Raw genomic sequence first — 17689 nt, 5'->3', positions numbered from 1 at the left:
GCCTTCCAAGTTGGCATAATTGCTTTGAGTTCATCCTCAGTAGCCACTGCCAACCCTCACCCCATGTCCTCAGAGAAAACTTTTGTACTCCTCTCTTTACTTCGTTCCCAGAGCACTTCCCAAACAGGCCATTGACTGACCACCTTTTGGTTCCTTCCAGAGCCTTGGATAGGGCTCAATTGTGTGGACTTACCACAAGCCAGATCAAGGGGAAATCCCCAAACAAAGCCCCTCATTCCTGCCCTGGGTCCACAGTCCCACAGTCAGAGTAACCAAACTCTCAGTCCTAGGAACCTGGTTGCAAGGAAGGGATAGGCTAGCTAAGGGAGAAGTAGACACTATGCACCTGAGACAGATTCCAAACCAGCTCCTGAAAGCAGATGGGGGGTGGGGGAAGGAAAATGGGGATAAGGGGACAGTGTTCACCATCTGGAAGACTTGCACAGAACTTTGCCATTTGCAAAGGCCTTGTACACCATTTACCTCTTTTGCTGTTCATACCAGCCCTGGGGGATGGGTATTTAAGCTCACAGAGTGGAAGTGACCATCCACAGACCCATAACTTAAAAATGGGGAAACTACCAGCACAAGGGCATCTCTGCCCTGCCAAGTCCTCACCCTCTACATCCCCACAGTGCCTGCACAGAAAGGCAGAGAATCTAGGCTCAGAAAGTCCTAATCTCTTGCCATTTCCTTTCCAGTCATCCATTCGTGCAAGCCGGGGGACCATTGGTGGCTATTTCCTGGCGGGAAAGTCCATGAGCTGGTGGCCAGTGAGTTGACCTTCCCCTTCCCCTCCTAGTGTAGATGCCCTTAGCTCTCCTCCTCCCCTCAACACCCATGCCTTCCTCTCATCTTCTCTTGTCTGGACCAAGGCACCGTCCTCCCATGTGGGTTTTCAACTGCAGATTCCTCTTCTGCACCAGTCCACCCAGCAACCCAAGTGGCCTTGTTCACCTCACAGCACCCTTCAGCACCTCCTTGTGTGAACCCCACACAAGGGGCCACACAAGCCACCACCTTCAGAAATATATCTGAAACATCACTGTTCTAGAGAAGCTCAGAATTGAGTTGGGCAGAGGGAACACAAGGTCTAAGTTGAGACAAGGGAAAATTGGGGGCTTGGGCTAGCTTGTAGGAAGTCCCTGAGCCTCATCCAGTGGGGTCTGAATAATAGAAAAGATTTCCTTAAGAAGGTGACACTTATTCTTAGTATGAAGAGCAGTCAAGTGAGGAGAATCAAAGGTAAAACTCTCTAGCTACTCAAGAAACCCACACCAAACTTCTGTGAACCCCAATTTCTCTCATCAGACCAGCCTACATTTCTATCAGTGTTTAAAGCTAACTTTCTACTCCCCAAATGGGATGGAAGGAGGCCTAGAACACTAGTAATGGTGTTGTTGGCTCCAGTGGTAACTGAAGCTGTAACATACCATGCAGCCAAACTCTCACACACTAATCCACACATCCTAACTCTTGTATGTGCACTCACACACTCTCACAATCACACTTGCACACTCTTATAATCTCACACTCACACCATCACACATACCCTTAAGCTCATGTGCCTGAACTCATACACACTTACATTTGTAGTCTAACAATCATGAATTCTCATACTGACACTCACACACCCATATGCATTCTCACACATTCTCTCATACACATGTGCTCTTCTAGTTCTACATTCACGCACACACTCACACTTTCATTCACACTCATGCTCACTCACACTCATACTTTCACACAGGTCACATTCTGTCACACTCACAATCATGTGCTCACACATTCACACTCTTGCAGTTACACACACTCATTCACTCACAGTCATGATACATTCATACTCTCCCACTCAGTCTCACACCCATACATTCACCCACTCACTCACACACTCTCACATTCAGACATTCATTCACAATCATAACACCAGTCATCTCCTTACCTCCACACTGCTTAGGTTCTCTGAAGAGCAGAGGAAACTCGGTGGCCTCCAGAGCTTTCTGGAAGGTTCGTGTGTCTGGGACAGGAAGAACTAGAGGGAACTAGGGACGGTGAGCTCTGGGATGTGCAGCATGCTAGAATCCCCAGGTCACTGGTGCTACCAGCCACATTTTCATCAGAAGAAAGAAAAGCCCTTGGGAATAGTTTTTCCTTTCAGCACCCCAAAACCACAGCCCTGGAAATGATTCAGAGTGAGGAGAAAGAAGCAGGACAGAGCAAGCTCCTTTGGCTGGTTCAGAAGAATGCCAGGGACCCATCTGACTGTCAATTCAGCCTGCAGATGGCAGAGCTCTGGGTCCCACTGTGTATGTGAGGAAACCCCAGGCCTGTGAGCAGAAAGAGAGTGCCCTGGAGGACCTGCCAGGTTTCTGTACCCCAAACTCACTGTGAAAATCCATGGGGAAAAGAGGATGCACGCCTACCCTTTGGTGGGTCTGCGTTGAGAGCTGTTCCTCCTGCACCATCATGTGTCCAGCCTGAGGCTGCACTTACAACCAGGCCCAGGTATGGGAAGCTCAGTCTAGCACTGCTGCAGCTATTTGCCGGGGTGACTGTCCAGTCCTGAGACTGTGTCCTGTGGAGAATGTGTTGCTGGGAGGCTGAGAAGAGAAGGAGCAGCAGCCATCCCTCTCCAGAGAGCCCTGAGTGGTCCTCTTCCCCTGGTCTTCTCACTGACTTTTTCTATGTCTTTGAGTTGGGAGCCAGCAACCCTGGACAGATAAGGTTAACATCCCTTACTGCTCCAGATGGAGTCTTCTTCTTCTGAAGCAGGAGGTCCACGCTCTCTGGTCTGGCAAGGTTTGTCCAGCCAAGTCCTGCCATCACCCCTGGGCTACCCAAGAGAGTGAGAGTGACTGTGTGAGTGAATGTGTGAATGGTTGAGAAAGTGTGATTGCATGTAAGTGCATGTATGTGTTCAAAATATGTGTGCACATGTGTGAGAGTGGGTGAGAGTACATGTGTGAATATATACATGAATGTGTGCATGTGTGTGTGTGCATGAGGCTACACACACACATGCACACATTCATATATGTGCAGGGTAGCACAAGGATGTCAGCAATGCCAGGCCTCTTTTTCCCATTTCTTTACACTGCTCTGTTGCCACTTTTCTGAATTTCTCAATGCTTTTCCCTTATCACTTCCTCTTTCACAACATCCCCTAGAAGAACAAGAACTTAAGAGCAGGTAAATCCCAAGATTTTTAAAGGTGAAGAAGCTGAGACTTTTGAGCAGAAGTGATTTTATTAAGGTGATACAGGATACAAAACTGGAGGACAGCTCTTCCTCCAGCCTCCAGTTCTGTCCCTAAGGTGGCCCCAGGCTTCCTCTCATCAAGATCCTTTCTCTCTGCCCCTCCAGTCATGAATCCTATCTACTAATAAGAGATAATATTTGACAAGTGCTTATTTGGTGCCAAGTACCATTTGTGTAGTGGCTGTGGGAGCCAGACAGCCAGAGTTTGAATGTTCATTTGATCACTTATTAATTCTGAGATTAGACAAGTTACTTATCTGTGTCTCAGTTCCCTCATCAGTAAAATGGATATAATAATTACATTAGTCAGCTTTCTGTTCCTGTAACAAATGTCTGAGATAATCAATTTATACAAGGGAAAGGTTTATTTTGGATCACAGTTGTGGAGGTTTCAGTCCACCATTGATTGACCACTGCTTTTGAGCCTGTGGTCAGGCAGCACATCATAGCAGGGAACATATGTCAGAACTGTTCCCATCATTACTAACCATCAAAAGACAAAGAGGAAAAGACCAGGGTCTTTCTCTTCCAGAGTGCACCCCCAATGACCTAAGAGGTTCCACCACCTCTATGTAGTACAGTGGGCTGGAGACCAGGCATTTGGGGGAATATTTATCTAAATCACAGTGATAACAGCTCCTGCCTCATGAGGATCTAATGAATTACTGTATACAGAACATTTCCTGGTGCTTGGTAATGTATATGCACCAGTTGCTATGGTTATTATCATTATCATTACCATTATTATTGCCTTCTACTGCCTTAGAAGAATTGGCTGCCCTTCTAGAGAAAAATGAACTCACCTCGGATGCTGACCTGGCCTGTCCTGAGCCTCTTAGCTCCTGCCACAAACTGGCCTTCTCTGGATGCTACAGAAACTAAAGCAGTGGGAAGGCTCTCTGTGAGCTTCCCCTGGCTCTTTCAGCTTCTTCCTTTCTGGGGCCTTTTAGTTGATGGTCTCGGTACAGAGCTTTATCTTTCCTATGTGGGCCTGCTTCCAATGGCTTCCCTTCTTTCCCACTTTGCCACTTACTCACTGAGTGACCTGTAGTCTCTGACTTCATTGCTTCTAACATTAGTTCTTTTCTGTGCAAACTGGGAAGGTTACTACCCTGCTCTCTAGATACTTGTGGAGATTAAATGTACTTGACATATAAAGTTTCTAATGCAGTATTCAACAAATGTCAGCTCCTTGCTTCCTCCTCAAGGCTTGTGATCCTAATTTATCAGATTAACCCCTGACCCTTTACCCCTCTTATGCCTTTCAGATTGGAGCATCTCTGATGTCCAGCAATGTAGGCAGCGGTTTGTTCATTGGCCTGGCTGGGACAGGGGCTGCTGGAGGCCTTGCAGTGGGTGGCTTCGAGTGGAATGTAAGGAAGCTGATGTGGTTGCTCCAGGATAATGAGGGTTGAACTCACCCCCCATCCCTGGCTTTAGGACTGAGAGAAATATTAGAGGTGTTTTGGGAGGCTGCATGGCGAATCAAGAACCCATTTTACAGAAGAGGAAGCCAAGGTCTGGAGAAGGCAAAGGGACTTATCTGAGGTCAGCCAGAAAGATTGGTATCAGGCCCCAGGTTCCTTACCTCCATGCTCAGGGCTACCCCACAGCACTCTCTGCCTCGGGGTAGGAGGATACTCCTCCATCTTCATCTATGCTCTGGACGCCTTCTTCTCTTTACCTTCCAAGGCAACCTTCCTGCTCCTGGCTCTGGGCTGGATCTTTGTCCCAGTCTACATCGCAGCTGGTGTGGTCACAATGCCGCAGTACCTGAAGAAGCGATTTGGGGGTCAGAGGATCCAGGTGTACATATCTATCCTATCTCTCATCCTCTACATCTTCACCAAGATATCGGTGGGTACCTCTCTAATGTGCCCAGCTTACAATGGGCTTGAGGCTGAGAGGAAGCTGATAATCACAGATTGAATAGAAGGGAAGGAAGGAAGGGAGGGAGGGAAGGAGGGAGGGAACAGAAGGAAGATAGAGAGAAGGAAAAAAGGATAGAAGAAATGGAGGATAAATGCAAATGCCTTGGAGGCATGCTCCCTCTCAACAGTGGGGTAATCAAAGATGAATGATAAACTTTAACTGAATGACAGCTGAAGAACTCACAATCTTGAGTTTTTTTCATGCATTTATCATTTCATTAATTGATTCTTCTTTTGGCAAATGGTTATTAATTACCTAGCATGCTAGAGTTAGAATGGTCCTTATTGTTTATTGACCTAAACTCAGAAAACAAACTGAGACAGGTCAAATGACGGCCCAAATCCACACAAAGGGCTAGTTATGGAATTAGAGCTCAATTCTGAATTCCACAACCCAGTCCAGGTCTCTTCCACACTATGATAAAACAGTCATGGAATATGATCAATAAGCTTAGACCAAAGGGAACTTCACCATTCAGTTGCCAGTTCTAAGACTAAAAAACTGTAATGCCTCTTCTTCCATCAGCCCTGTCAGCTTAAGCAAAGACTGTACTCACAAGTCCTCTTATAAACTCAAGCATGTGGATTATTTCAAACTCATGGTTACCTGCACTACAGCTCTTGTCACATTGGGTCTGTGGTGGGCCCAGTGAGCAGCCAAGTTGGCCTCTGCTGTGTCAAGATGCAGTCAACAACCTCCTGAGTTCTTAATCTCTTCTCCCAACTGTTCTCCATTCCATGCATGCCCAGGTCCCACCTTCACCAACTCAATCTTCTACTTCATTTCTCACCATGCCTTCATGGCCACAACCTGATTAAATTTTCCTTAGCTTCAAAGCTTTATGCAGTACTCCTTTGCTTTAAAGTGTCTTGAAAGTCAAGCCCATGTTCCTTAGTGTGGCACTCTAGGTTCGTCTTCATTAGGTGATGAAGGCTGAAGGCACCTAGTTTGCTAAGCATGTAAGTGACCCACCCATAGCAGCTGTGTTGAGATCCTTCAGCGGCCTGGACTCATAGGTCATGGCTCTTTGCAGACTGACATCTTCTCTGGAGCCCTCTTCATCCAAATGGCCTTGGGCTGGAACCTCTATCTCTCCACAGTGATCCTGCTAGTGGTGACTGCTGTCTATACCATTGCAGGTAAGGCAGAGGGACGTTCCCATTGCTGTGCAGAGACAGAGAGGTGGAGAAGGAATCTTCAACTGATAGAGACAAAGAAAAAATAGACTAATGTAAAATAGACTAATGTCTGTAAAGAAACAGACAGAGAGAGGGTCAGAGGGACACACAGGACTGATCCTGAGGGAGAGGGAGAAACAGAGAGACAAAGAGGGGCCAAGACAGAGATGTAGGATAAGAGAAACAGACAGGGAAACAGACTGAAAGACACTGTAGGACAGAGAAAAGAATGATGGAAAGGGAAGAAATGGGGAAACAGAGCCAGAAATAGGCAGGGAAGGAGAATCACTAAGAGGTACTGCCGAAGACCAGCTGCATCAGGGAGCAGGGGACTACTGTTTGGACCAGAGTCATCATGAGCTGCCACAACAAAGCCCACAGACCCACTCTCTCTCTCTCATGTTTCTTCCAAAGCACCTCCACAGGCCTGAGAACCCAGGACAGACTTACTCATGGCTAAGTTGGCCTTGAAGGATGGGGGGGTATTTTAATGGGTTTCGAGAGGGGAAAGAAAAGAACATTCTTGGTAGAGCCAACAGCATAGGCAAAGGAATGGACTTGGAATAGTAATACCACCAATATAAAACTATGGCATGATGTCCCCAGTCAGACACTGTCACGGACAGAAAGAGCTACATCTGAGCACCTTGGATCATGACCAGCTTCCACCCTCTGAGGGCTGGATGGAGGAGAAATGTTGGTGCCAGAGCCTAATGCTAAGACAGCTGTGTGTCTTCTCTGGTCTCCCCAGGGTAGCCAAGCACAGGGTGGGCACCCAGAAAGGACTCCCCTGTTGATGCTGACTGATGTACCCTCTCCTTGGATCCCCAGGGGGACTCACAGCTGTGATCTACACTGATGCTCTGCAGACAGTGATCATGGTGGGTGGAGCCCTGGTCCTTATGTTTCTAGGTAAGAAAGTGGCCTAAATACACCTCTCTGTCACTTGTAAATTCTTTTCTGATCTGATCTGTCTTTGTCACCTCCATGGCTCACCTGGAACTTTCCAGAGCACAGTCATGTCTCTTCTCTAGGCCAAGGCTCCCAAAAAGCAAGACCCAAACCATGGGTGTTGAACTCCATCTGTCTCCCCTATTCCCAATCTTCATGTCAGTTCCAGTCCAGGGATTTACATGGGACCGGGAACTTGGAGCACAGCCTCAGTGGGGTCCCAGGGCTCTTTCTCTCACTGTGTCTCTCCCAATAGGCTTTCAGGAAGTGGGCTGGTATCCAGGCCTGCAGGAGCGGTACAGGCAAGCCATCCCGAACGTCACAGTCCCCAACACCACCTGTCACATCCCACGGCCTGATGCCTTCCACATGCTTCGGGACCCTGTGGATGGAGATATCCCTTGGCCTGGTCTCATGTTTGGACTCACAGTGATAGCCACCTGGTGTTGGTGCACAGACCAGGTAATGCTCCAGCAAGGTTTGGCCTAGCACACCAGTAAGTGGGGCTGTTGTTGTAGACAAATCAGACCTCTGGATTCATAGAGGGTTGGACCTCATTTGGGGACTTTGTAGGGGCATAGCCGGTGACTGGTTTCAAGGCTCACCTGTGGTTCATCTGAGCCACTCCCTGTGCATACCTGTACTGCTGCCATTTCAGGTCATTGTGCAGAGGTCTCTCTCTGCCAAGAATTTGTCCCATGCCAAAGGAGGCTCCGTGCTGGGAGGCTACCTGAAGATCCTCCCTATGTTTTTCATCATTATGCCTGGCATGATCAGTCGGGCCCTGTACCCAGGTAAAAGCTGGTCTTGCTCTTTGGACATTAGGTTGCAGGCTTGCAAAGTATTTCCAGAGAAAGAAATGGGCAAGGTGGATGAAAGCAGGGGCCAGAAAGCATTTTCTGTTAAGATCGCATAGTAAAGGCCAAGGTGAGGCGGTGCATGCCTGTAATCCCAGCTACCTGGAAGATGGTGGAGGTATATGGATCATGGTTTGAGGCAAGCCCAGGCAAAAATGGAACTCCCTACTTGAAAAATAAACTAACTCCTCCAAAAAGAGAGGTGCTTGGGAGTGTGGCTCAAGTAGTAGAGCGCTTGTCTAGCACCCACAAATCCCTGAGTTTAAAACCCCAGTAACAATAACGACAACAAAAATTGCATAATAAGCATTTTAGTCTCTGTGAACCAAACAGTTAATAAGTTTTTCGATAGAAGAAATTTGTATCTGAATGCCATTTTCACATCCTGATTCCTATTCATAGGGGTGAAAAACAAGGCTTTCTGGTCTCCTTCCAAGGATATTTGACTTTATCAAGAAAAAGGCCTAAAACCCAAAGGAGTCTATCGAGTATTGTGGTGTAATACATAGGAAAGAAATTTGCAAGAGGCAAGACACTGCTTACCTCTTGACCTTCTAGACTAGTTCAGAGTCTCAAATTAACTCTTTCCTATAGTATCAGAAAGTAGATATTGGCCAACCTGATGAAGCATAGGATTACACAGTTCCAATTGCTGTTTCTTCTGCAGATGAGGTGGGCTGTGTGGACCCCAATGTCTGCCAGAGTGTCTGTGGGGCCCGAGTGGGATGTTCTAACATTGCCTACCCCAAGCTAGTCATGGCTCTCATGCCTGTAGGTAAGTCCCGTCTCGCCCTCTAGTCCCACCTGCCCACCTCCTCCAATTCCCGTGACCCTTCCAGTAAGATGGGAAGAGGGAAGAAAAAGATCCACCTCTGCATTCCTCCCCAGCACACACACACACACACACACACACACAGAGAGAGAGAGAGAGAGAGAGAGAATCACATTTCCCCAAGCATTTGTAATGTACCTGCTCTGTGCACCCAGGTCTTATGTCATCTTCAGGGACCTGTACTCACCAAGGGTGCAGTGTAAGGTAATCCATGTGGCAACCCAGTGAGGACTGAGGGAGCTCTGGAGGCACTGGCCCAGTCTGGGGACTGTCAGGAAGGTCTTCCAGAGGAGATGAAGTGGAGTTTCATCCCAAGAAATATCTTAGGCAGAGGTGGAGGCATAGGAAACACCATTCTAGAAGTTGCGTGTGCAAATGCCCACGGAGAGGAGAGACAGCGTGTGGTCATAACTTAGAGGAGCATAGTGTAGACTCAGTAGCAAGGAGGAATAAAGATAAATTTCCTGAGGGGTGGCAAGACTAAGCCTCATTCTAGAGTGTAGCATTTCCTCGAAGGGCAATGGAGGATACTTGGGGTATTCAGATCACAGCACAAATTTGTGTTTTAGAAGGACCACTTTGTGTGGAAGATTCATCATGGAAACAGGCTCAGGGGAGGGCAGGGAGACAACTGATCCTAATCCAGGAAGTGGTGCTAGTGGCTTGACCAAGTCAATGACTTTAGAGATAGAAGAAGGCATTTAAAGATATTTGTGATGAACTAGAAGGGAGGACTGTTGGGGAAAGAATCAGCTGAAGTTGTGAGGGGAAAGAGATGGGGAGAGTTAACATGACTGAAGTACATTATATGCAGATTTGAAGAGGTTATAATGAAACCAATTTTAAAAATTGTTAAAAAGTTATAAAAAGAAGAGGAGGGGAGGAATAAGAAAGAGTCATAGAGGAGGTGAATATGATCAAAGTACATTGTATAAATATATGGAAATATCACAGTGAAACCACACTCACTTAGTACAATTAATATACACTAATAAAAAAAAGATATTTGTGAGGTAGAATTGGCAGGACCTGATGATGCACTGTATTTCAGGGACAAAAAATACAGAAGGGTCAGAGGGTTACAGGTTTTGGTCTTTAGAAGGTGGGCTTGCATTGATATGAGATGAGAACATGAAAGACAGTGGCTGAGTAGAGTTTTCCCCTCCCTCTGGTAAAGTGAGAACCAATCAAAATACAGAGGGGATGGTGGCAGAGCAGCCAAAAATGGAGAGGGAAGGAGGAGAGCTGAGGAAGGGCCTAAGATAATGCTCAGGAATCTGGTAGGGGGACCAGAAAAGCATAATTAACCAAAGGGCATGTCAGGACCCAGAAGGTGACACTTAAGTGGTGCCCAGGAGGCTTCCAGGGAGACATCCATGAAGTGGTTAAATGCATGGATTTGGAGGGAAAGAGGCCTGAGCTGGGGCCAGGGCTTGGAGTTGTCTCCCCAGGGATGAACAGTCATATTTCCAAAAGCTTGATCATTAGTCGGAGAAACTTCAGGTATCAGCCAATCTCACCCTTTCTTTGTTAAGGGAAAAAAAAAAAGGCCCAGAAAGAATAATCATTTAGTTCAAAGATCATCCATCTATCTAGTTACTTGCTGAGCCAGGAATCAACTCCAGGGTTTTGCCTCCTGGGCTGTGAGGTTAGTCCAGGCACCACAGGGGGGCGGTACAAAACACTTTCAAAAAGATATATTTATATTTAAAAAAAGAAAACCCTTTTAAATGTTACAAACGGGCTGGTAGAGTGACTCAAATGGTACAGTGCCTGCCTACTTGCCTAGCAAGCGTGAGGCCCAGTATCACGCCCCCCAAAAGAAGTTACTAATTATCATCTTCCTCTATCCATAGTGTGAAACCCAGGTTGAGAGAACCTTAAAGATCATCTACTTCATACACCGTGTGGAGTAGTTGAGGAAACTGAGGTTCAGGGAGGGCGGATGAGTTACCCGAGGCCATAAGATGAGGTAGAGATAGAGCTGGGCCAGAGTCTGGCCTCTAGCTTTGTGGGTCTCCTGCTTTTGTATCTGTGGTGGAGAGGAACCTTCCCCAAACTTCCTCCATCACATCCATACCCCACACTCCTGCCCATTGCTACAGCTTCCATGGTCATGGCAAAGCTGTTAAGAACTGTCTACTTAGGCCTCTTCTCTCTTCTTTCCACAGGTCTTCGGGGTCTGATGATTGCTGTGATCATGGCGGCTCTCATGAGCTCACTTACCTCCATTTTCAACAGCAGTAGCACCCTGTTTGCCATTGATGTGTGGCAACGCTTCCGCAGGACAGCAACAGAGCAAGAGCTGATGGTGGTGGGCAGGTGTGCTGGTCCATCCTTCCATCCTGCAGAGCTCTTCTCCCCCACAGGGCCTCTTCCCTCTTCCCTCTTTGCTGCTGTGGGTTACCCAGATGCAATTAGTTGGGTTTAGATCCCAGGCCGACAGTCAGAGTGCTGGGTTCTACAACTGGCTTTCTGTGTGACTTTGGGTAAGTCCCCCTTCTCCATCTCTAGATCACTCTTCTAAAACAATGGTGAGAAAAATCTTTTCCCTTCCTCCTGGAATGGACCAACAGGGTAATTGAGAGATGACAAAGCTCTTAAGCAATAAGAGGTGAAGTGTGAAAGTGGAAGCAATGTCAGCACACAGCTCATCACTGTGGTATTTGGATCAGCTCTAGCTGTTAACCCAGGGTAACAGGAATGCTAATAATCCAAACCTTCAAACTCACCCTGAACATCCACCATGTGCCATACCTTTGTGCTGGGGACACCAGAATGAGTCATACAGCCCTGCTCTCCAGGTGCTCTGTGAGTAAGGAGAAGGGTGAAAACATAGAACTGTTCAAAGGAAAGTCATCTCCAAATGATGCACAGCATTGAACACCACGCCATAGAATATGAACTTTACCTTGTAATACAAGTTTATGCTTTTAAAAGCATAACTTGGTGGACAATTGTTCTTGTATTTCATTGATTGGGGTTAGATTTTATAACATTAAGGGTACCTTTCTGAAATCTGCTACATAATTTAAGACTCCCTAACTGGCTTCTGGCCTAAAGGACATATTCTCTCTCCTTTAGTGAGTAGGTATGTGGACTTTAATATCTCGTTATTTACGAGCATTGCTCTGTACTCACTGTTCCTTCTACCTGGATGCCTTCTTCCCTAAAGGAGTCCTATTACCTGTGCCACTGTGCACCTCCAGCCATAGGCATAGGAAGTGACCATCGCGGGATGTGAGACTAGAACAGATGTGGTGGGTGAGGAGCAGAGAGGTCATTTGGTTAGCTACTTCTCAAGTTCAAGTTCCACCCGAAAGAGGAAAATTTGGGGGAAAGGAGAGGGGAGGACAGGTGTGCAGAGACTTTTTGCGAGAAGTATCTCTTATCTCCAAATGCCTAGTTTGCTGCCACGATTTCATCACTCAGTGAGATTCTGGCGCCATCTGCTGGCTATGTGAATTATTGCATCTAGCACATAGTAAAAAATCATACAAGAGTGCTTTGAGGACTTAGGTCTGAATGAGAATCAGCTGAGGAGAATTCAGGAGAAAAAGTAGAGATTTTGCCTTAAACTCAATGCCACTATAAGGCTGTATCCATCCTAGAGAAGGGAGCTGTACTGTGCAGGGCTGGGTTGGAAAGAGGAGTAGAGGCCTCCTAAGCAGAAAACAGAAGCCTTATATTGGGTAGGTGGTGGGTAGAAGATAGGAATTATCCTTGGATAGTCCTTGAAGTCATCCAATATATAAAGATTCAGGTTTTACAGTTCTAGATTTCTTGAACTCTGAAATCCTGATTTCTGGGATTTGAACAGACAATTTCTGCATCTTAGTGTTGGAGATTCTGATCTTCTAACCCTCTCTGACTTAGCAACCATGTACCCTCTCCTCTCCCTTCCCGGTCCCTGTGTATCACCTTCACCCAACCCAATGCCACACATGCCAGGGTGCATGCACCTCACAGCACCCTTTGCTCTTCCCGGCAGGGTGTTTGTGGTGTTCCTGGTTGTCATCAGCATCCTCTGGATCCCCATTATCCAGAGCTCCAACAGTGGGCAGCTTTTTGACTACATCCAGTCTGTCACCAGCTACCTGGCTCCACCCATCACTGCCCTCTTCCTGCTGGCCATCTTCTACAAGAGGGTCACAGAGCCTGTGAGTACAGTGTGCCTGATTCCCCACACAGTATAGCAGAGGATCTAAATATGTGTCAGTCACTTAGTCTCTGGGACCTTGGGCAAATCCATGCCACCCATTAGGCTTCCACTTCCCTTATAATAGCATCAAGTCTAGATTCATCCTTTTCTCAGCAAACATTTATCAATCCAAATATGGAAGCTCCAGTGTTCATGAAGGTCATCATCACTGGGCAGCAGGGAAAAGAGAGGATTTAATAAGTAATTATAACAAAGGGTAATGGCTGTTGGGAGAGTGAAGAGCTCAGACTCTAACCTATGGGACTCCTGAGAGCAGGGCAGGAAAGACTTCCTGGAGCAAGTGACATTTGAGCTGAGACCTAAAGGATTAGTGGGAGGGGAAGAGTGATCTAGACAGGAGGAACAGTGTGTGTGAAAATGCAAGACAACCTAGATGTCTAGGCTCTGTTCCATTGCTAATACTTGTAACATTCTATATGTAAGCAAATGACAATATTAACAATGATGATGACAAAGTGTGATCTTGCAAGGGTGCTGCACATGCATCTTTTGTATAACTGCACTGAGATCTGACAGAAGTCTGGGAGGAAGCCAGAGACATCAGGACTAGAACCCTGGCTACTCCCTAGGATAGATGAGCCAGGCCTAAACCTGCTGGCTGCATTTTGGAGTGTTAAGGGACATCACAAAGGGCATCAGAGCAGCCCCTCCCTTGATGGTCCATCTAAACAAGAAGACTACTATTTGCAGAGGTCTAATTTTGCTGATAACCATGGCACACAGCCGGACTCAGTTGAATTCTGGGTGTTACTGCTTATTCCGGAGTTTTGAAGTCAGGATCAGCATTTCATTTAAAAAATCCTCTGACTCATACATACTGGGAACAGGTAAAGGTTAAGGACAAATGGAATTCTAATAAGTGGGAGGTCCCATTAATTTTCTTTCTTTCTTTCTTTCATTTTTACAAAAAAGGGAAATCTCTGTTCTTATTTCTGAATTTCTGATTTATCATTAATAGAAAGTTGGAAAGAGGATCCTGGTGCTCCTTGCTTATTACAGAAGCATATCCCATTCTATTTAGACATCAAGCATCTATTTCTTAATACTTATCCATGTCCCTTTTCATTGCATTTAAGAAAACTCCAGATCATTAGTTTAGAGCCATTCAAAATGGAGCCTTGATTTCAATCCTGGTGCAGCTCTGAGCACTGCTCTGCCCACCTCTTGAACACAGGCTTGAGTTCAGTATTAAGGGGACTCACTATGATGGACTTGCCAGACACAAGTAAACCAGTGGCTAGGAGATTTAGGAGCAGAATGGCTCTTAGCTTCCTAGGCCCCTCTTCCCCATCCTGGATCTCACCTCCACCCATGTCTGCCCTCTCTCCATAGGGGGCTTTCTGGGGCCTCATGTTTGGCCTGGGAGTGGGGCTGCTGCGCATGATCCTGGAGTTTGCATACCAGGCCCCAGCCTGTGGGGAGGTGGACAGGAGGCCAGCGGTTCTGAAGAACTTTCACTACCTGTACTTTGCCCTTGTCCTCTGTGGGCTCACTGCCATCGTCATTGTCATCATCAGCCTCTGTACAACACCCATCCCTGAGGAAAAGGCAAGTGGTATGCTCATGCTGATGCCCCAGATATGTTCCCCTACTCCTAATACCTGGAATTCCACCACTGGGTTTTACCCTGCTGAGTTATGGTCTCCCCTTGCTGGTACACAGATGTCCCTGGGAGTGGGGTTCATTGGGCTATGAATTCTCAAGTGAAGCATAACTCATTCAATTCAGAATTACTCAGTGAGTGCCTCAATTGAGTTTCATTCTGAGGTACTGGGAATTAAGACCTTGACATATGAATCTCGAGAGGACACAATTCAACCCCTAATAGAGTCTGTGCCAGAAGTCAGTACCTGAAACCTTGAGTGGAAGTCACTAATAACACCCTCAGCTGTATGGTGTTTTGGAATTTACAAACCTTGGTTTCACTGTTTCACTGACTCCCCCAAGAAAGCAGGGCTGTCACAGATGAGCAAGGGAGTCTGGCTCCTGTCATGACTCCCTCTAGAGCTGATCTGCTACTGAGTCCTCAGCTTCTCCTTCGTCTTCTCCCTCCTTAGAAGGGAGTCAATCCCAGTTTAGAGTCTTTCCCCAGATCTTGATCTCCTCTAGTTATTGCTGCTTCCTTTTTCTCTCATCAACAGCAAACCTTTGCAAAACCAGTGCCTATTCCCATTCTGTTCCACCTCTTGCTTCCTCTCAACCTGCTATAGTCTGGTTCTTGTCCTCAGCATGCCACCGACATGCTGTCACTGAGGTCACACATAACTTTTTGTTGCTGTAATCAATGACTGCTTCCCTCTATTTACCTTGTAAATCATGTGGAGAATTAAACACCACTGACCACTCACTTCCTGAACCTACAGCTCTTTTACTCACTTCTATGATACATTTCCTTCCCTGCTATTTGTTTGGTTTTCTACTCCTCTGACTTCTCCATGGGTTTTTCTTTCTGTCCCTTAAGTACAATTTTTCTTCAGAAACCCATCTGTGGCCTATAACCCTCTCACCCTACAGTATTATTGGGCTATGAATTCAAACAACTTCCTATATAAAGATGACACTCAATTCTATCTCTAGTCAAATCCCCTCCCCAAAGATTTGAATCCCGAATCCAACTACCTCCTGGTGAAAAATAGAGACACTGTCCCGTGTGCTACTACTGACATACAGAGTAAGTATAAAGTAAGGTTTAAGAGATATATGCAAGCAAGGAAGCTACCCAGGCTTTTTTATCCCATAGCAAAACACACTTGGCCCTACATAGCACAGGGGAAAGTAGAAAGTTGAGAGCAGGACAGGGGATAACTGGCTCAACGTATCATAGGGTTGCCTGAACAGAAGAAGAACTTTGTTGGAAAAGAGCTCAGGTAGTCATGGTTAACTCCACCACCACTGGTATCAGCCAGAGAACTCACTGTGTTTCAGTCTGCTGGGCCACCAAAAAAGGGAGAAGAAGGAAAGCTACCAGGTCCATCCAAGGGACAAAAGGATTATTTTTCCTTACTGGATGTCTCCACTTGGAAGTCTTATAGACACTTCAAGTTCATCATGAATAACATTTGTATTTGTGAATCATCTCTCCTTTTCTTTCACTCTCTCTCACCAGCACCAAAACCCACTCTTACTCTGTGTTCTCAATTCTTGGAGAAGCATCACTAATCTGATCATCTAAAGCAGGAATCTGAGAGCTGTAGTAGCCTTTGCCCACACCAGCTCATTCAATCTGTCATCATGCCCTGGAGAGTTTACCTCTGTAACATCCCTTAAGAACTGCTCCCTCCAGGGATGAGGACGTGGCTCAGTGGCAGAATGTTTGCCTATCTAATATGTACAAGGCCTTGAGTCTGATTCTCAGCACTGCAAAACAGGAAAAAGAAAGAAAGGAAGGGAGGGAGGGAGGAAGGAAGGAAGGAAAGAAAGAAGGAAGGAAGGAAGGAAAGGAAAGAAAGAAAGATGAAAGAAAGAAAGAAAGAAAAAGGCTGCTCTCTCTTCTCCATTACCTCAGGCGCTCAATATTTCTTGCTTCACTTTTTCATCAGCCTCCAGGCTGGACACTTCAATTCACTGAGAAATCTTTGAAAATCCCAGAAAAAGCCTTTGCTTTGTCTAAAGATTGCAGTGACTCTCCATGGACTACAAGGAGCTTCTGGTTTTTAAGTTTCAGCTCCTCCACCTGACCTTCAAAGATTTTCCTGATCAGGCACCTGCCTCCTTATCCAGATTCATTTCTCTGTGAGCTCCATGAGTTTGGGGCAGGTGGCTGACCCAGGTACTGTACTATTCAAGCATCTAGTACAGGCCTGCTCAGAGAAGGCTCATATTAGAAGAACAGGGCAGCAAGGGCCAAGATCTGGGTACCTGACTTCCATTCCTTGCTATTGCTCTGATGGCATCACATGAAGGAAGCCTCTTATCCTACAGCAGGCCTTTGCTTCTTAGCCACTGACTCCAGGCAACATTTCCTTTCCCTCCAGCTTGCTCATCTGACCTGGTGGACACGGAATTGCCCTTCTTATGAGCTGGAAAAGGATGTCTGTGCAAGCGAGACTGGGAGCACCCCAGGGCTAGCAAAGAGGTCATCTGGGACATGCCCTGAAGGAGGAAGTAGAGAGGAAGAGAACCCCAGCCAGGGCCAGGAGCAGCTTGAAGGTAGGCTGAAGGCATGATGGGCATGTGCATCATAGAGGAGCAATGGGGACAGACACCATGTAATGAGCCTCCCAAGGTCTGATTTGAGGGTAATGGGGAATGGAGTTGTCTGAGGCAACCCATTAAAAATTACCTGCCCTCCCTTCCCATATGACTATTGAGAATACAGATGAGTAGAGGAGATGGGAACAAAAATACTGCCCTCATAATTAACAAAGTATGTGTGGACAGATTTGGTTGCCATAGGGAGGAGCCTTCCTAATACTGAACCCAGCATTAAACAGAGGTGCCCATCTGGTCACCAGCAGAC

The 17689-nt window shown here is 46.5% G+C and overlaps 1 protein-coding gene across 2 annotated transcripts in view; it reads left to right on the top strand.

Annotated features, from left to right (window-relative positions):
* Positions 1-17689, top strand: part of Slc5a9 (solute carrier family 5 member 9) — a 48060-nt gene that overhangs the window by 20158 nt on the left and 10213 nt on the right. For both annotated transcript variants that reach the window (XM_074080193.1, XM_074080194.1), the window contains exons 4-15: positions 702-773; positions 4527-4631; positions 4951-5115; positions 6224-6329; positions 7200-7280; positions 7576-7781; positions 7978-8113; positions 8844-8951; positions 11180-11330; positions 13000-13168; positions 14563-14778; positions 17205-17379. In XM_074080193.1, coding sequence (XP_073936294.1) covers positions 702-773; positions 4527-4631; positions 4951-5115; positions 6224-6329; positions 7200-7280; positions 7576-7781; positions 7978-8113; positions 8844-8951; positions 11180-11330; positions 13000-13168; positions 14563-14778; positions 17205-17379 — 1690 coding nt within the window. The remainder of the gene's footprint in view (positions 1-701; positions 774-4526; positions 4632-4950; positions 5116-6223; positions 6330-7199; positions 7281-7575; positions 7782-7977; positions 8114-8843; positions 8952-11179; positions 11331-12999; positions 13169-14562; positions 14779-17204; positions 17380-17689) is intronic.

This window comes from Castor canadensis, chromosome 7 (genome assembly GCF_047511655.1).
Source record: "Castor canadensis chromosome 7, mCasCan1.hap1v2, whole genome shotgun sequence".
Lineage (NCBI taxonomy): Eukaryota > Metazoa > Chordata > Mammalia > Rodentia > Castoridae > Castor > Castor canadensis.
The sequence above is the reverse complement of the archived record's forward strand: the minus strand, read 5'-3'. Positions and strand labels throughout refer to the sequence as shown.